General features: G+C 39.2%; 1 protein-coding gene across 1 annotated transcript in view; it reads right to left on the reverse strand.

Annotated features, from left to right (window-relative positions):
* The window catches only part of LOC142018852 (contactin-6-like), a 199,589-nt gene that overhangs the window by 127,357 nt on the left and 51,494 nt on the right, over positions 1-20,738 (reverse strand). Inside the window, exon 3 of the mRNA XM_075005030.1 lies at positions 12,436-12,611. Coding sequence (XP_074861131.1) covers positions 12,436-12,611 — 176 coding nt within the window. The remainder of the gene's footprint in view (positions 1-12,435; positions 12,612-20,738) is intronic.

Raw genomic sequence — 20,738 nt, forward strand, 5'->3', positions numbered from 1 at the left:
TAGTCTCTATTCTTTCTATTTCTCTGCTCTCCTCTTTGGATCTGATTTGTCTCTGTACAAATTGGAGTTTATGTATGACTAACTCATTGGTTCACTCAGACTCCTATCCTGTGACTGGCTTTGAGAGTGCATAACTCTGAACCTGCATAAAGTCAGTTTCTTGACTAGGGCTTTCTTCACTAGAAGCCAGATCTTTCACAGTGCTGCGCACCTCCTGTGAAATGCTGAGTGCCCTCATCTTCAGTTATTTATATACTTCTTTTGCTCCAGGCACCATGACACAATGTTATAAATGTTAACCCATGCCAAGAAAATTTAATCAATGGAAGCGAAAGGAAAAAAGCAGAAGATCCCATATAGGCCTTCCACACAGAACACACAGATCCTCATCCCACCCACTGTTACCCTATCCAAACGCTGGTCTAGAAAGCTGAACTTTGCAAAAAGGTCTTAATGGAACTAGAGCCAGTCCCAGGTTATCCACCTGCATCCATGACATGCTGTCAAAACCTTCTCTCTCCCACAAACATCCTGTGCCCCAGGATGGTTGGGAGAAGTCATAGGATATTGTTGCTTCACAAAACACCATGAGGGACTTCCCTCTGAATTTTCCAGAATTCTCTCTGTAATTTTCTTCAGTAGTGCAAAGAGCTCATATCCCTCTTTGTTAATGTGACTTCCAGTTTAATGGTCTTCAACATCTATTCAAGGTACTAACGTCTTAGATGTGAATATTTATAGCCCTGTGTGGTAGGAACAATGTGATCCTTCATATCGTAATTAATCCTTTTTATCTTGAACAGCTAAGTTGAGGTCTTTCACAGTTTTATTATTACAAGTATTTGTGGTGAAGACTCTTCCTGTCCCTTGAATATAAATTGTAATAAATAAATAAATAAATAAATATCTTATGTTTTTTGAAACTGACACTAAGCAAGATTTACCAGTCCTACAAGAATAAATAAGTAATAAAATCTAATTTAATTACTTCTTATTCAAAGGAAATACTCATTTTTTACTGGGAATTTTATATTTTTTCTTATTTTTTTCTAAATCTCCATCTGCACCAAACTAAAAATGAAAGAGTTCATGTGGACATTGTAGATATTGCATTCCATAATTTATTGGAAGCCATGTCATACTGTGAGCAATGAAATTACAAGAAAGGCACTTCACCTACACTGCAAATAAAGAGGCTGCTTGTAGCCTTCAAAAATATTAAATTTTATCAATCACAATCCAAAAGCTCTGGGATCAACCGTATCTCAGTCTGGGACCAACTGTATTTCAGTAACTCTTTTCCAGGACAACTTGCAACAGCCTGATTTAGGATAAATATTTCTAGAGGAATAACAGAAGAATAAATAATCTATAACTAAAGATAATATTCAAACACTTATATGGCCCTTGTTACTTGAGCAGGTCATTATGTATAATGCTCTACACAAGAACTCTCTGGTGTTTGGAATTGCTATTATCTACATTTTATAGATGGGAACTTTGGCATAAGAAGAGCAAGAGACATATTGAAGGCTGCACAGAAAGTCTATGGTGAAAACAGAAACTGAACTCAGGTCTCCCTGGGCATGCCTATCCAATATGGGTCTGAAGATTTGGGCTAGCTGGTTTTCTACATGTTCTGTAAAAGATCTGTATAGGCAAAGCTATGAAGTTGTAACGCGGGCTCTGAACCCTAGCAAGGGAATAAGTTACAGAGTGGAATGGATATTTGTCAGCTCCAGGCTTATCTATTCCAACATTATATTAAGAAGATTATGCTCCTTCCTATTGGTCACATGCTAGGCAGTCACAGATGGGATTAGTCGTTTATTGCAGCTAGCTATTTGAGTATCCAGTTGTAATGAAGATTCCAACAAGGAACTCAGGGTTGTAGACCCATTTGCGATGTGAAGGCAGATGTCAGTCAACAGTGGGGTATCTCCAAAGCATTCTTCTCCTACTACCAGCATGGCTTTAGTCTTGCTTCAGTTTGGTATATAGTGAGTTGCTCTTTCCTTACTTGGGAGAAACGCTGAAGGAGGGCAAGCACTAAATCATATCCAGAGCAAATCTGGTCTTTGTGACAGAGTGAGGTGAAACGTATTAGACTGCAAATCCTCCCATTTCTAATCATTAGAAGAGTGAAGTTCTGAAATAAACTTGCAATAGGAGTAGGGGACAAACAACCAAATTCATTTTAAGATAGAGCTTAATAAATTTATGAATGGATAACCCAGAGGGATGGATTAAATAACCCACAATATACCTTCTAGTCCTACATTCCTCTGTATTTTTTCTGGTCCAATATGTGCACACGAGATGTGATAAGCTTCTCTACCAGTTATTCAGGAGTAATTTTAAGCAATGATAATGTGTTTTAAGTGTCACATTCTGTTATTGCATTTAGCTATCATGATAGTGCCGTGTAAAGCAAATGGCAAAATGGTGACCTGGCCTGTGTGCCCTAACAGAGGAGAAAATGTGCACCGAGTGCCACTTTTTACACCTCTCAGTGGTGCTCCTGGTCTGAATTTGCAAATAGGAAGCCAAGGAGTGGCCACAGACTGCTGAGGAATGAGTGGATACTTGGCTCTTTGTCTCTTCCCCTGCCACCAGATACTGACAGTACTAAAGAGTCAGTACTGCTGGGAAGCAATGTATTGCTGATATGTCTCAACTGTAGGAGGCTTCCATCTCTGGAAATTGCAGCTCCTTCCATGGTCTGCTCCCAGTCTAGCACACTGATGGCCTGCTCCTTACTCAAAAGGAGATGCGGGGTAAACTTTTCAAAAGTGCCTGAGTTAGGAGCCAAAGACTCATTTTCAAAAGTGACTATAAGGTAACAGGACTAAAGTCGTTTAAAGGGTAAATGCCAACTTCCTAAACGTATGTAGGTGCCTAATTCTTAATTCTCTTACACGTTTGAGTTTTTGGGCCTAATTCAGCTTTGAAGATAGGTCTGAGACTTCTCGTTTACTTAGCTGCTTTTGTAAACAGAGCAAGCAGAGCTGGAGGCTGGAAGGCCATCAATTTGTGCTTGCATTCAAGCTTAAAGGGGGCCTCAAATTTAAATACTTGTTAATTTTTTGGAATTTGATATGTTTTGCAAGTTCAGCATGGTGAAGTAGGTAAAGAAGTATCACAGTTCAACTATAGGGCGAGAACATTTCAATGGGCTCACAATGCTTAATATCAACTACCATATTACACAAAAGGTAGATTTTTCCTCAATAATCAGTACATTTGCACAGGAAAAAGCTAGACAAGCATTTATTAAATACAAATATTCAGATTACATCTCACTCTGTTTTGGTGCCTTGTTTTATTTTCCTGTGTTGTCATTTTTAATTTTATTACGGATAGGGGGCCTCAGAAGTTGGAAATGGCCAGGGCTTCTCTGTACCACTGAGAAGGCCTGTTTGTAAATTGTATCCATAATTCTCAAGCTTGGCAAAAATGAATAAAATATAAGAAATGTTGCAATGATTTTTGTGTCTCCATTAAAACAAGATGTAGTAAGACTAATCAGTATGCAAGTGTCTGTAACTAATTCATTGCTAATCAGTAGTTCAGGTTACCTGAGAAGGCTTTTACTCCTGGGCAGTAGATACTACACCCACTACATCTTTAATTATGATAAACTAATCACAATGGGCATCTCAATACATGTACAGTAGCACACTATCAGACTAGCTAGTAATGCAAGAGCCATTTAGACTGAAATTCATGCATGTCAAGACTTAATAAATTCAGAATATCTGACCTGATTTAACTGCATTGATTTTTCCATTTTCTCTTTCAAAACATATGGTTCAAGTAAAAAGGGTTATGACATTTTGAGGCATGCCATATTGCTTTGTGATGTTCATGTAATTTGTGTGCAGTCAAAGGTAAACAACATGATGAAGTAATCAGATGAAAAGTGGGATTTTATGCTTTCTGAGCATCTCAGACAAAACTTCTCTAAAAGGTCTCTGAGCGTATGTGGGACTGACATGGTCTAGGTAAGACTAAATGAATCTGAACATTTTAAATATATTTTTAAAGTGATTAGATAAAATAAAGATTTGATTTTATTCCTGTTACAATATAGGATATCATGTTCTAGAGGGACTATATCCTCTTTCATTCATCACTTTAACAAGGAAAATATTGTGTTTATTCTACAACTTTAAAAAAACAACAAACACCTTGTTACAGCATTCAGGAAATCCACATTTTTCCATGTATTCCAATCCCATGTTTTGCATCCATAATTTTTGCCACATGTGTGGCAGCACAGAACTTTATCTACGGCCCAGGGTAGTTAGGCTAAAAATGGAACATGAGGGGCTTATTTACACTTGCCCCCAGCTTTGATGGGGGCACATTAATCAGGGTGATAGGCGATAACTAATGAAGTGCTGCGGTGAATATGAGGACTTCATTAGGCTAATTCTCCCCCTCAGCAAGTCTGAAGTGTCAAACTTTGAAGTACCAGCTTGCATGTAGCCATAGGCACTTTGAAGTATCAAGGGCATTTCAAAGTGCCCATAGCTATATGCACGCCAGCACTCTGAAGTCTGACACTTTAAGGTTGCCACAGGGGAGAATTAGCTTAATGAAGTGCTGCATATTCACCGCAGCACTTCATTAGTAATCTCCCATCACCCTTATCAACATGTACACTGCAAAGTTGGGGGCAAGTGTAGACCCAGCGGAGGTGCTCTATCTAAGGCTATGATGAGATTACAGGGACAGAAAATATCTTCCTACAAAGCTTCTGTTGACAGATCATGGCCAAAATGCCAAGTGGATCAAAAGAACAATCCACTCTGTAGGCAGAGGGTGGCTGGACTGCCCGACTGCTCTATTGGCAAAATGTCTGAGGCATATGGGAATGGTGACAGAGTGGGGTTTAGTCCACAGAGGCACATCCACATGGCCTCTGCAGTGCTGGCGTCCCTTTCAGCCGATGCTGAACTCTCATGGGGCTCTGGTAAAGAGCTTCAGGAGTGTGCAAATGGCACGTCATTTGCAATCCCGAAAAGCTCATTTTGGATAGCTCTGCTGGCTGCGGCGCTGGGCAGAGTGTCATGTAGACACAGCCCCAGACTGGCTTTCTGTCCACAGATCTCTGTGGACAAAGGCATTATTGCTCATGGGGACAGGGTACAGCTGTTTACAAAAGTGCGGCTTTCTGTGAACTTACTGTTGATAAAATGTCTTGGAAATCTGGACGCTTCCCTGATCTGTCAACAGAAAGCCCCTGTGGACATTCCTGCACGGGGGGGCGGGGTGGGGAGCTTCTGTTGGCAAACAGGGCTTCCATGACATGAGGCAGCCCTGTGTGCTGTACTTCTAGTTGGCTGTTTTGCTGATAGAATGGCCGGGCAGTCCAGCCACTCTCTGTTTACAGAGTGGATCACTCTTGCTTGGCAGTTTGTAGCCATGATCAATCAACAGAAGTTTTGTCAGAAGGTATCTTCTGACAAAAACTTCTGTCAACAAATCTGTGTAATCTAGACATATCCTGAGTAATCCCATTGATATCAGCAAAACAAAGTAGTCAAGAAGCACTTTAAAGACTAACCAATTAATTTATTAGGTGAGCTTTCATGGGACAGACCCACTTCTTCAAATCATAGCCATACCAGAACAGACTCAATATTTAAGGCACAGAGAACCAAAAACAGGAATCAAGGTAGACAAATCAGAAAAAAATCAAGGTGAGCAAATCAGAGGGTAGAGGGGCAGAAGGGTAGGGGAGTCAAGAATTAGCTTAAACCATGTATGCAAATGATCCCCTATAATGTCTCAGAAAATTCCCATCCTGGTTCAAACCACTTGTTAATGTGTCGAATTTGAATATAAAAGAGAGTACAGCAGCCTTTCTTTCAAGAGTGTTGTGAAAATTCTTCTTCAGAAACACGCAAACTTTTAAGTCATTAACAGAAGGGCCCACTCTATTGAAACTCCGGCTAACAGGTTTGTGGATCAGGAGTGTTTTTATGTCTGTTTTGTGCCCATTAATTCTTTGTTTAAGAGAGTTTGATGTCTGTCCAATATACAAAGCAATTGGACATTGTTGGCACATAATGGCATGTATGATGTTAGTTGGGGAACATGAGAATGTGCCCATGATTCTGTGAATCACTGTTAGGTCCAGTGATGGTATCTCCAGAAAAGATATGTGGACAAAGCTGGCAGTGGGCTTTATTGTAAGGAAAAGTTCCAGGAGTGATGTTGACACTGATATCAGTTTGTAACTGAATATATCCATAATATGTCAAGAAAGATACCTTTATTTACAACTAGATTTCTGTTTAAAATAAAGGGAGTAGCTTTTAAAAATGTGCACAACTATGTTTATGCTACCTGACCCCCTCTTTTTGAAACCCATTAATCATTTAGCTGAATTCAAATTCTTCTGAATGTTTATTAGAATTCACTTGTGAAAATGAGGATTTCTGATTGGCTTGAAACTTCTGCATGGGAAAGAAATAGATGTGTTCAGTAGAAATCATTATCACTTGTTTTGATTAGTGACAGAGTATGTGACACAATTATTTTAATGTGTAAGAATCTCATTTTAGGTGTTTTAAATATTTGTTTTTCTCTTTTCACCACATTAGTGAGTGTTTTTATTGTTTTGTTTTTTTATTCTTTGAAAAAGACTTTTTGAAAAAATCCTGTGACATATCTACACACAAAATGCATTCTTTTGATATTAAATCGGAAGAATGCATCCTTCTTTCTGGTGGCCCTCTTCCTGAAAGATTCTTTCAGAAAAAAATATGTGTGTAGATGCCCTAGGGGCTCTTTTTTCCAAAGTGCAGTCCTCATGGCACTGGAATTTTTGATCCCTGGGGTGTTCTTTTGAAAGAGCAGGGGATATGTGGATGCTCTCTGTCGAAACAGCAGATCATTTTTTTTGTGTGTGGACATGCTCTTTCAAAAGAAGTTTTTTTCAGAAGAGATTCTCTGGAGGAACTTCTTTTGAAGGATCGCTGTGATGTAGACATAGCCAATATGAATAGTCATTAGTGATTTTTCCCATATTTTGATTCACAAGCCTTTTTTTTCCCCTGGGTATGTTATTTGAGCTGTCATTTCTACAGTGTGCTTGGATATGTATAGATCATTATTTGGAATAAAAAAAATGGGTAAGTAAGGACTGTTTTAACACAGCTGGTATGGGCAGTATCTCCTGTAAACTGAGCTTTCAGGAGGGCCACCCAGGAGAGATTCAGGTGTCACCTAGCTGATTGACAGTGTCCCCCCCAAAACCCCAGCTGACAGCATTTGTTTCTACTTGTGGTATACATCTGCACATCCCTTGGTGCACAAATTATTCTGCACATGTATGGAAAATGTAGAGGGGATACCGGTCATTGGTATTTCCCCCAATCCCAGTTGTTTGAATAGACTTGTTTTATTTGAAACTGCAATTAAAGCTAATTCCTTGTGCTTGAGAGATGGAATTCTAGCAGAAGTAGCATTCTGACAGTTCTTCATGATTTGTATTTTTATGGAATTAAATGTGAGTTATATAATTTTCATTCACAAAAATAGACTGCCTTTATGAAAAACAACTCATTCATATTTATGAAGAAAATGCCTCTCAGCTCCAAAGTAGAGAGAAACACCCACTGGTCAAAACTCTTCCATGATCTGGGATGTTTTTTCACCTTGTGGATTTTCTGACATTCCTATACTTCCACCATTGGTATTTCTGCAATTAAATTACAACATCGGTGCTTTGACTGGTTCTGTGATTGTCTCGAGAAATACCATTTGCTAGTGGTATTACCACAAAGGATCTTGTCATGTGCCCTGAGGCTCTAGGAACATGCTGGTAGTGGACATTTTTTAATGCTATGTTCAGGCACTAAAAAGCAAAGTAAAATTCTCAGTTCAGGGAAGTCTAAGACAAATGTAACATTTTTGGTTTAGAAAATGCTGTGCTGAATACAGAACCAAAAGTTTATTCATGGTCATTCAGTATTTCCACAGCATCAAAGTATTGTACCATCAGTTCTTTTCTGTGGCAGCCCCAGCCATGGGAATGGCTGGGAAGGAGGGCAAGGAGCTGGCTGAGGCTGAGTACCGTCTTCTTTTTTTTTTTTTTTTTTACAAAAAAACACTGTGTATAATTATTAAGCTGATTGATTTTTCAGACTGTGTGAAGGGTGTTGAAGATGGGCAAGGGATCCCTTGACTGCTACTCCAGCATATGAGTTTGAACAGAGGCTGAAATCCTTTTGCTACACTTGTGTGGGAATCATTAAATGTGCATAAATACAGATTTCATGGCTCAAACAAAGACCTGCCCTCGTCCTCCCACATCATCCCTCTCTTATTTGAGGAAACTCCATCTGCACTGCCCAAAGGAAATTCAGACATATCTGTAAATGGCAACTCTCTGGAAGGCTCTGCCTTTTCATGGATTAAGCATTGCATGACCACATGCTACACCTCCGTGCCATGTCTGAATATGTCACCTGGAAGATGTAAAATATAACTGTTGACTCCTGACTATGTAGGTCAGAAGGGTGGTTCATATTCCAGATCTAGTTCTGGGCTCCCTTTTCATGACTTGCTGCAGAAGCAAGATCATGAAGAGGTTGGAAGAGAATGGAAATCCAGATCTGAATTTGGATTTTAATGATGCAGCTCTAGCTCTTATCTAGATAACATTAGCTCTTGAAAGCTGTATTCAGTAATTAACAGTCAAAGCTCTACTGCAGTTTCTAATTTAAAAGTATATTCTTTATAGGGCATATGTACAATTTCCATTCTACTTAGGATGATTCAGACTTTCACCAAGAATTATTAATAACCTAGGCAGTAACGTGCCATGTGTCCTGCTAAAACATCCATGTGTTCATACTTTCCTCTTTCTCATCAATACTGTCTTTCATTTAATGATCTGTGTTGCTTCCTCTCAGGATTTTAACTTCTGTAGCTTTGATTGACAACTCTGTTATCAATGGTATATAATAAGGAAACTCCAACTGAAATGGAAGACCTATTTCTAATCTCATGGATAGGGCCCTACCAAATTCATGACCATGCAAACTTATCACAGACCATGAAATCTGGTCTTTTATGTGATATTTATCCAATATACCATACAGATTTCATAGGGAAAACCAGCATGTTCTCAAATTAGGAGTCCTGGCCCAATGGACAGTTTCAGGCAGATCTCAAGTTTATTTTGTGGGGATTGTGGTTGTGCCACATTTACTTCTGCACCCTTTTCAGAGCTGGGTGGCCAGAGAGTGGCAGCTGTTGGCCAGGCACATAGCTCTGAATGTAGCACCCTACCAACAGCAGTGAAAAAGTGAGGGTGGCAATACCATAATATATCATCCTGACTTCCATGCTGCTGTTGAAAGTTGTTTTACTTTCAGAGTCAGTAGACACTGCACTCCAGCTGCCCATCTCTAAAATATCACGGCTGCCACCAGCAGTGCAGAAGTCACGGAAGTAGTTCTACAACTCCCCCACATTAACCTCACAACACACCCCTCCCATACCAATTCCTTTTGGTGTCAGCACTCCTGCAATTATAACACTGTGAAATTTCAGACTCAAATAGCTGAAATCATTAAATTTACAATTCTTAAATCTTATGACCATGAAACTGATCAAAATGGGCAGTGAATTTCATGGGGCCCTATTCCTGGAGTGATTTTTAGTTACTCAAAGTAGAACAAGCTAATAATTTTCACAAATTTTGTTGTTGCGGGCACTGAATATCAGGCCACCAAGTATGATAAGAGGGAGGAAGATTTGAAATTAATATGAATGACAATAGTTTACAATATCACTCTGAGCCATTTACCTTCTAATAAGGAAACAAATATACTTAAAATTTCCCTTTTCCCAATATATTTCTAGAATTATTATTTATGCTTGGGATTGCAATAGTGTCTTGGGGCCCCATTCAGAGATCAGGTTGTTTCAACTTATTCTCATCAACTTATTTCGCCAAAGAGAGGTTTGTGTTTCTGTTCCACTTGTTCGCAAAGTTTTCCTTCTCTGCATCAGGGAGATCTTTCAGTGGATGTTACTTCATACATCGATTCTACATATGGAATGTGTGTCTCTCAGCCATCCTGGCTAATAATCCTTGATCATGTGATTCATGCCAAGAACTATATAAAAATAACATTGCAACACTAGCCTGACAAGGATGGTAACAGAGAGGGAGCCGTGCTAGTCTATACACTATCAAAACAAAAAGCAGTCAAGCAGCACTTTAAAGACTAGCAAAATAATTTATTAGGTGAGCTTTTGTGGGACAGACCCACTTCTTCAGACCGTGGTTTCCCTTCCCTCTTTGAACAAAAACAAAACAGAAACACCTCCCTGTCCTTCCTGCAAGGCGTCTTTCTGGTTTTTTTGTATGGTTTTTTTTTTTTCAGATTCGTCTAGTCTTCCAATGCTCCTTTCATCTTTTAGCTCCCTCCTTCCCCTACGCTCATCTGCCAGTCTGTGAGAAAAGGAATATTCCCAGAAACCTTCAGGAAATCCAGTGGTATAGGGTCTCAATGCCTTTTATTTTTGCCTACTATCTCACTTTTCAGGGGATGCATCTTCCTCCTGGCAGGAGACTGTTGCTGAGGGTGAAGGGAAGGCATTTTCCTCATCTGATTTAGGGCTGGACACACCTTGGCTATGTCTATATGGGCAGCCTCTGTCGACAAAACTTGCCAAGCGTCTCCGCAGCTAAAGTGCTCTGTCAAGAGGTTGTCGACAAAATACAGGTGTTCAGCCAGCCATGTTGTACCTCTCCACTCACAGGTATAGCACCTCTGTTGACAGAGTTTGTCGACAGAGTGCCCATGTAGACACTTCTGCTGCCAGAGGGGGCTTCTGGTTCCCTGGGCAGCCCTGTTTGCAGAACTTCCAGTCAGCTGTTCTGTTGAGAGAGAGGGCAGGGCAGTGTGGGTGCTCTCTGTCAAAAGAGTGGCTTACTCTTTTGAGCTGCTTTTATGTGTAGATGCAATGCATTGACAGAGGTACTGTCAAGGTTTCTCTGTCGACAGTGACCTCTGTCAACAATGGCTGCTCATGTATACATAGCCCTTGATTGTACATATGTCTGTAACACATATGCAGCTTTCAACTTCCTCTTATACGCTCTCCTGACATCTTGCTTTTCCTGTCTTGATCCTGTCTCCTCCATTCATTTCCCAGTTTTCTCTGAGTAATCTACCCTGCTTCCTTCTTCCCTCAGTCTCCACAAACAAAATTCAAAGATGGCTGCTCCACTACTTCTGCCTTACGGGAATTTTGTTTTGTCACAAAGCAAATTTCACCTTCAAGCTTAGAATTCATTTTCTATGAACGAAAGGTTGCTTGCAGAAATATTTGATGAAAGCAAATATAAAAGGGTCAGAATATGATAAATTAAAATTTGGCTTTCATTTGCCCAGCTCTAGAGACCAAAGTTCTTTGCTTAAGAAATTCAGAGGGAAAATGATAAAACCCAGTACAAATGACAAAAAAAAGAAAGCCTGAGAACCATTGCAACCTGTGATGTCTCCTTTGTATAACCTCTGTGACATGAAATTTGCTATGAGAAATAGAACAGGATTAATAATTAATACATTTACTGATGGCTAAAATAGTGACATAAGGTTGGCTTTGAATGTATGTTTTATTAATGAGGTTTGAAAACAATTGCTTTCTCACAGTAACAGACAGTGCAGACCTTTAAACTGAAAAAAAATGATTGCACATAAAAGTTGTGGCTTCCTTCAACTTTGCTTTGAGAGCACTAACAAAATTAACCCACCATTCAAAAATGTACAGAAGAAATAAAAAGTGTGAGCATAATAATTCATATATTTGTTCAAATTGACACCTGCAGCTGTATCCACCCTGACTGAAATATGACACATTTCTGCACAGCACAACAATATCCTTTTGCACAGTATATATGGCAGAAGAGTATCTTACTCTGTTGCTTAATATAACAAAATGTCACTGAGGTAATTAGTGGTGTGACATTTATATGACTCTGCTGGACATCATTATGCAGTAGGAAATGTAAAGCCCAGTTTGCCAAAAAAAAAAAAGTTGCCATGTGCGGCTAGAACTAATGAACATCGCTCAGATAAAAAAAGAAGCACTCTTAATAATCATAACAGCTTTATTAAACAAAAACACTTGCATTCGCCCTTTTTGACCTTTCAGTCATCAGTGGTAATTGTTGTTCTCTGAGTGCAAGAAGGAATCAGAAGTCTGTTTTTGTTGTAAACATTTATGGGAAAAGAGGATTTTTTTTTTTTTTTAACATTTAAAAATAGAAAACCACTGCAGAGGTAAATCCACCCCTTTCATTATGTGCATCATAATATGGTTAATGATCAAATTAATTGACTGCCACATCCAGAATTACTTAGAAAGTAATGTTTTCATAAATATGTCTTACCAACTTACATGCAAACTGAAGCTTTGCTTTCCTGCTCAGAATTGTTCCAAATGAATTTGTGGCCAAACACTGGTATGTTCCAATATCCTGTTTTGTATGTGGATTATTGATTGCCAAGCTGCCTCCAACCAACCTGTAGTGATAACTCATGGTAAGATCAATATCTGTGCCATTTTGCTTCCACCTTTGAGGGGAAAAAAATCAAATTACGTTTATAATTTACAGTGCCTATTCATATTTATCAAACAGCATGCTGTAGTATCCCTGTAACAATAGAAGTATGGTTAACTATCAGAATGTGTTTTATAACAATCTTAATATTATCAATAATTCTTTGGTTTTAAAACCTTTGCTGCTTTATGTCAGTCGCCAGCATCCAACCCATGTCTACACAAAGTAATTGTAACTTATTCATAAAAACTAAATTATCCATCTATTTGGGAGAACAGAATATGCCTTGACTGCAGATACATTATTTTTGTAATATAAATGGTAACTGAAAGTATTTTATGGCACTTACAAGTGATGTCGTAAATTTGGTTATAGAAAGGTTTTAGAGATATAAATCAGAAAGGATTATACTTCAAAGAGTACAAGAAAGCAGCAAGGTTTTATATAGCATGACTGAAATTGATAATGCAATAATGAGAATACTGCTATTTTAAAAAAATGATTTGTCACTGTATGTTAATTAGAAAGATTCAATTCACAGCTACTTCCAAATATCAAAATAAGTAATATATTTCACTGAAAATTCATATTATTTGTTTTAAAAAGGGAAATATCTCAGGGCTTTGTCATTAGTCACATTAGGATGAAATGCACATAGCTCAATTAGAGCCCCAAAAATTAGCATTTATATACGTGAGCCCTCAAAAGGTGTTTTTTCCAGCAGTGGTCTTGAGTTATGTCTGGAGCCTTGTCCTTGCCATATACCTAGAATTTTTTCACCACTGACTACACATGACCCTGTGGTTCTTGACCTAATCCAGTCCCCACACCTCACCCTACCCATCCTTCACACGCTACACAGGCATGTGAAGATCCTGTCACCCTCTCTATCCCCTGCAAAGAATATTGACACCTTGTGCATGGCTTAAGTGGCATGGATGCCTTCTGTAAGCCCTTGGGGAAATTTTATTTGTTAATTATCCTTACAATCACAGAGAAAAACAGTTATAGTTAACTTCAGCTACAAGTAATGATAGTTTAGCTGAATTAGATTCTACAGGCTGAAACTTGAAAGTAACTTCTATATCTTTATCAACATCTTCCAAACTAAAATCATCTCCCACTCATCTAAACACTGGAAACTAGAGCTTTGGCTGTCATAAACTGGCATGGCTTCAATAAAATCAATAGGGCTATACCTATTTACAACTTCTGGGGAGCTAGCCATGCTGTATATTGCAAAATACTTTATATGAGCCAACCCCTGAGAGGCTTTTCTCAGGAGAATTTGATTGAGCGGATTATTTGTGACTAGGAGAAGACGCTTCAAAGAATCATGTGAAATGTCATTGCATGCTGTAAGGAAAATCTTGACAAATATGTACAGAGAAAGACAAAAAGTATGACCTTGGAGAGGGATATATGCTTTTAAAGATGAGAAGTGATTGATCAAATATCAAATCAATTGAATTTTGTGAACAAATTCTAGTAGCTTTAAATAATTTAGTTGGCGCCTCCATATCTCTGACTTCTGGTTTATGAATGGTTTAACATTAAGAAGTCTAGTGCCAACTGCAGAACATCAATATTTTGCTTGCCTCCAGTTGCTGCTAATTTTGATCCTTGAATTCCTGTGTCCTATTTTATCTTTTACTTTTTTACCGGTACAGGCAGTGCTATAGGATATGGCAATCCATCAGCTTTTGATATGAAGCAGTTCTCTAAATCACATTCAGGGATTTCTCCATATTTCATGATTTGTGTACTTGTGCATGGTCTCTGCACCTTGGTTCTCCTTTTACTTTTCCAGCATAGGAAATACTGGTATTTAGTTTGCCAGCTCTCTTTAATTTGTGAATCAATCACTGAAATAACTGCTGTCATCATTACATGGCTCCCAATTAAGCTCCATAATTGTTTTTCAACACAAATGCAAAGTTGTTGGCTTAGTTGCAGCAAATGAATTTTTCACAGTATCCCCATAATCATTCTAATCACCATGGTACAATGATTATTAAACTGTGCATATAGATCAGGGCTTCAGCTCCTGGTATGGGCTGTTTTGCTAATTAATATGTTTAAATCAATGAAGGAACAGAATTAACGAATCCATGTGATTGCCAGACAAGTGTTTAATCATAGCTTATGTGCCCTAGTGTATTTATCTGATATTAACTAATCCATGAAGGATTATTACAAATCATGTTAATATCTTTATATTAATCCCAGTTGCACTAATTGTTTTATGAGTCTTTTTGAATGCAGTCATTTAACATGTATATTTTATAATTCTATGTCAAAAATGCATCACTGACTGATAATTTATCTTCAGAATAGAAACCAAAAATATGGAAGTCACGGAGCTTGGTTTAAATATGTGACTAGAAAGAAAATGTTCTAAATTAGACTGACAGAAATGTGACCTCTAGTGAAGTAAATGCTACACCTGATTTACAGATTCATTGAGTTTAAGGTGAGAAAGAAATGGTATAATCATCTAGAATGACAAAGGATTTTAAAACTGTTAACTGTTTGAACAATAGCACTTAACCACTTAACCATTTTAACCTAGGTACTGTTGTCTGGCTTGCTGGTCCTGCCATGGCCAGGACTGCTTCAGCCTGGTGCACCTACCTGCTGCTAAAGTTAACTGGCAAGTGCTAGTTAACCTGCTAATCAGTAAGCACACACGTAAGCTCCATGGTTACTGGTGTGCTTACTACTTATCACTAATTCTGACCTGCTACTTCATATAGATCCATGGTGTCCAATATGCTTCCTGTTCACAGCAGCATGTGGCAAAAGTAGCTCAGTAGACACCTGGGAGACCCTCCTGCTGCTCCACCCACGTGTCCTAGAGCTTCTCTCGTATAGAGACCCGTAGTGGTAAGTGGCGCCTACCAGGGCAACCCCACCAGTGAGCCTAAATTCAAGGATGTGAATAAAAGTTTATAAAATGTCACAGTAATCTGTAATAATATTTACAGAAAAGGGAGACAGACTTTATTAGTCCAAATATAAAAGTCCTACATATATAATTCAAGGATTGTTTTAAAATCATGTCCCAGTAAACAACAGAAGTGTGGAATTGAGAATCAGTGGATTGAAATTGTTGTGTTGGAAATTAGGACTCATTGATGGAAAAAATAATGAGAGTACAGGCTCCATTTCCACCCTATCTCTTTTGGGATTCTCAAAAAAATGCTTTGGGGTGGGAGGGATTAGTTACCATGAATGCTGGCTTGACTAATAGTTTGGAGAATGGGAGAGTGGGCATCTTCGCACTATCACCTGCCACTTTGAAATCCACTGTGATGCCATTGACACTCTAATCTCAAGGGATGTCCTGATGACAGGAGCCAGAGAGGTGGACCCATAGGACATTTCAGCCTCTACTGGTTCCAGCTAAATCCCAAAAACTACCTGAGATGCAAGACTTTGTGTCCTTTCTTCCTCTGGGTATTTTCTCCCTTCCCTGATTTGTCATTCTTATCCCTCTTCTTTTACCTTCTATTCAGTAAGGCTATGTCTATAGAAGTCACTGTCAGAAGGGATTTCCCAGCAAAACTTCTGTTGATAGACCACGTCTACGCATAAAAGCAGATCAAAAAAGCAATCTACTTTGTCAACAGAGAGCAGCCAGACTACCAGGCCTTCTCTCGACAGAATGGCTGACCAGAAGCTCTGCAAATAGGGCTGCCTGGTGAACCAGAAATCCTGTCTGTTGACATAAGTGCCCCCGAGTGTCTACATGGCTGTTTTGTTGACAGAACACTGTCGAGAGAGGAATTATACCTGAATGGGGAAACGTATAATACAGCTGTTGGATGTGTTGGGTTTTGTCAACAAAGCACATTTTGCACGTAGACACTGAGAGGTTTTTCCAAACAAAAGCCCAGTTTTGCTGGGAGAAGCCTCTTGTGTAGACATAGCCTAAAAGTCTGTCTTATCCAGCCAACATTGTATACATTTCAAAAAAGTTCTAAGCCTGTGAATGAAGTAATGGCTAAAAGCACTGCCCTTTAAAACCTCACTGCTGCTACAAGTTTGACAAGTCTCACAGTTCCTAATAAGATGTTGTCATGTGTCTGTATTTTATTAGCTAAGAGAGTACAAGGTGAAAATAAGCTCCAGAGATAGAAGCTGTGTTTTCTATCTTTCCTGCTCTTTCCTGTACCCTTCTGTGCATGTCTTGTTTTGTCTTTTAAGAAACAGGATCAGACACAAAACATAAGAGCTCTAGCCTATCTCAGCTAAGCGTTTCTTTTCCCCCACCCTACCACTCTATAAAGAATAGTTAAAATCATCTAAGAGACTGTCAAAAAGGGAGTTTTCTCCATGAAAACTCGCTATAGCTAAGGGGAAAGGATCAGGGAATGGGGTTAAATGAAAGTTTCGTTTAAAAAGGTATATTTCAATGCCTTAACCATTTCCCCCCACCTTTTCATTTTTTAATAAAATAATATTTAAGATATTTTAATGCTGTGTTTGCCATGGTACTAAGCTGGCTAAGGACTCTGTATTCCATACTCTGAATACTATTTAAAACTATTTAATGATGGACAATGTCAGGGTCATGTCAGCACTTTTAAGTCTTTGGGCCCAATTATTGGACCAAAATTAACAGAAGAGACTTCCACAATCAAGAAATCATGGACTTTCAGATCAAATGTGCATATAAGCAAAATCTCTACTTTATGTTGGAGAGATAGAATGAGTTCTGTGGCGCATATTAGTGCCAACTCATGTCAGTCAAATTATTATTATTGGTCCTTATTGATGTTCTTGTAAGTGGTTAAAATATTTATGTGCAGTTCAGTGCCACTCACCAAGGCATGAAATTCATTTCTGTTTTTCAAAACATTCAAGGTGGTATATCCATTCTTACAACTAAAACCCAAATTGTTACAACCAAAACCCAAATTGATCAGTATAAGGTTTGGGTCAGCAAGCTAAAACTTTTAGAAATCAAAATTGGCTCCATACAGCACAAGACAACTATGTGTGGCTCTCAGAAAACATTGCTCTGTACCAATTTAAGGCATCCTATCTGTTGCAGTAATTTCCCTTCATTTTCCAGTTTAAGATAAAGTTTCCAGAATAAGCAAATGGCACCCAAATTTCCAGGAGCCACAATAATTTCACGGTCAGTACAGAGAAAAAGAAGTGGGGCAGAGCTCAGCCACACAAGCAAGGCTTCCCCGTCATTCCTCCTCTGCTTCGCCCACAACTTCACAGTACCTAAATATTGGTGTTAGCAAAATGCAAGTTCCCTAGTTGATGGACATTGTCGGCAGGGCGTGGTGAAGACTAATACAAAGCCCACTGTAGTCAATGCAAAACTTTCCTTTTAGCTTTTAATTAGGTCCCAAATCATCTCCTCTGATCTCCTACTCTTCTCTATAGTCTCTCTGATGCAGAAGCAGCTTCATCAGAAGCCAAGTGAGCCCTGTGAATTCTTTGTTCCCACTAGACCACCTCCACTCCCTCATTGTTGTATCATGTGGAGGCTCAACACCAGTCAGAAGACCTATGGATGTATTGGTCATGTTGCTGTTTGAGGTTATATAGCTAAATTAAGACCTTTTTGAGATTAAAAAAAATTATATGAGCCATATTCTCAGTTTTGTTATAAACTGTATCTAATTGTGTCAGTTGATAATCTGACCCAATGTATTTACAAACCAACACAAAATGTGTTTTAAGAAATCTAGTATAGCAACCATATCTTATGTCAGTACATTTTCAAAGTCTTCACTATTGGAGTTGCTTTTGTCTTATATCTTTGTATTCAGCTGGAGAATCTCCTACACAACTCTTTAGGGGAATACATTTCATTTATGTGATCGATATTTACTCACAAGCCTGATGAGCTAATGTCCATGAATTATCACAAACACAGGAGAAAAAAAGCTAATATGTGGTGACTGAAACAGAAGGGAAAAGGATAAGATACAGAATTCACTGATTTTTTTATATGTGCTTAAACCATGTGGAAAATATAAGTTTGATATTTGCCACACTGTTAAATTCATTATCCTACGTAGCCTACTAAAGATAAATATTTATTTGGAGTAATGCAGGGGACAACATGTTAGATAAGGACCAGGCAACAGAAAGGACTGATTTATCAATCATTCTCAGGTCTATCAATAGTATGAATAAGACTTAGAAAATGTGATCTCAAGTCAAACTACCATCAGCTTTCATCTAGTCAACAGCATGTTTCTACTGATGGTGCACATCCAGACAGGCCTTGGAACACATAAAATTTATTCCACATGTGGATGGAAAAAATAGAGGGAACAATGGTCAACAAGACTGGAAGGCTATAAGAATTTACCACCTCAGTGAAGTAATAAAATGTAAAATCTGTTGCACTTACAACAACAAATGCCACTTGGTGGTACGCAGCATATAAACCAGACACCAAGCATCTTCCCTTTCATCTTTCAAATCTCTCCTCCATACCCAATTATTTAGCACTTGCATTCTTGTGCTAGCTTGTACTTCCCTCCAGCTCCACTTCAATCACAGCTTTAAAACATGAGAACTTTTACAATATTTTTAACACATATACCGGGATATAGCTATTGTAACTGTTTTACCCTTTGTCTTTGCTTTTCCCTACTCATTCACTTGTCTCTCATCTTTATCTGGATTTGGATTTAAACATGTCATTTTACTCTCCGAAAAACACCATTTAAGATTATGGTTCTGTATAATATATCTAAAAACACACAGAAAAAGGAGTAAAATGTGAATTTTCTTATTTATTTTCTTATTTATGCAAATACCTTTTTTCCGGCATAAACAATGAGGAGTCCTGTAGCACTTTAAAGACTAACATATTTATTTGGGCATAAGCTTACATGGGTTCATCACACTTCATTAGATGCATTGGTGGCAAATGCATCTGACAACGCAGTCTTTACTCCGGAAAGCTTTTGTCCAAATAATTCGGTTATTCTTTAAGGGCTATGTCTACACATAGCACCCCCCTTTCGAAAAGGGGATGCTAATAAGACACTTCAGGATATGCTAAGGAGGTGCTGTAATGAATATGCATAATTCATTAGCATGATGACAGCTGCGGCACTTTGAAAGTTATGGGTTATAGGAATAAGGGGATTTTGAAGTGTTCTGGGTCCTTTCAAAAAGGACCCCATGTAGATGAGCCACGTGTGATCGAAAGCGGCACTTTTGAAGTGCCGTGGCTACCATTATGCTAATGAGGTGTGTCGGGGATTTTTATCTCTAGGACATAATTGCCCGCGTGTGTCAGGGGAAACAAGCCTCTGGCTGAGGTAAAATCTATACAGGAACATGGGCAAACTAAAAGCTTATAGGCCACCATTTTGTGGCCCCACCCACGGCCATTTTGGGGCAGTTAGTTTCCCCGGTAACTTGAATCCACAAAGCTAGGATCCAAACCAAGCTCTCTGATTGGTCGAAGGGAGCGGGCTTCTGCCAGCTTCTGGAAGCTTCGACCAAGAGAGAGGACCTAGTTGAAAACCGTGAACAGAATCATGAATATTAAAATTAGCTAATGAATCATGCATGAGAACACTGAATATAAGGCAGCGCAGTACAGCACTCGGGGCCAGTTGGTCAGTCAGTCTGGGGGCTCTGCCTGCCTGAGAAGATCTGAGAAGACTTTTCGAAGAGCTCCGGTCTTTTCGAAGAGCTCAGGTCTTTTTGAAGAGCTCCTGTTATTCAAAGAGCTTGTAAATCACTGCCAGCACTGCCCAGCAGGGTCCGTCCACTGTGGCTATAGTGTACTGGCTTTTGCCTCGACAACCCTAAGGTGGATCAGACAAGTGGTGAACTGGCCTCGCCCATAGGACATGGTACTGCGTGCTTGTCTAGTGAAACCTGGGGTCCAACAACTATAAGCGGCAAGCGGGCTCTGCGGCGGATCGGCTGGGTGGCGAACTGGCCTCACCCATAGGGCGTGGTACTGCGTACCCAGCCGTTGAAAACCAGAGCCTGCCACCGGCGGCGACATCTCCACTCCTGCCACGCCATCGCACTCAAGCCGCGCACCAATCATCTCACCGGACTGGACAGCCAATCAGACGTGACCTACAACCTGGACTCGACACCTGATTCGTCAGACACGTAAAACCAATACAGCCTA

Source organism: Carettochelys insculpta, chromosome 11, assembly GCF_033958435.1.
Source record: "Carettochelys insculpta isolate YL-2023 chromosome 11, ASM3395843v1, whole genome shotgun sequence".
Lineage (NCBI taxonomy): Eukaryota > Metazoa > Chordata > Testudines > Carettochelyidae > Carettochelys > Carettochelys insculpta.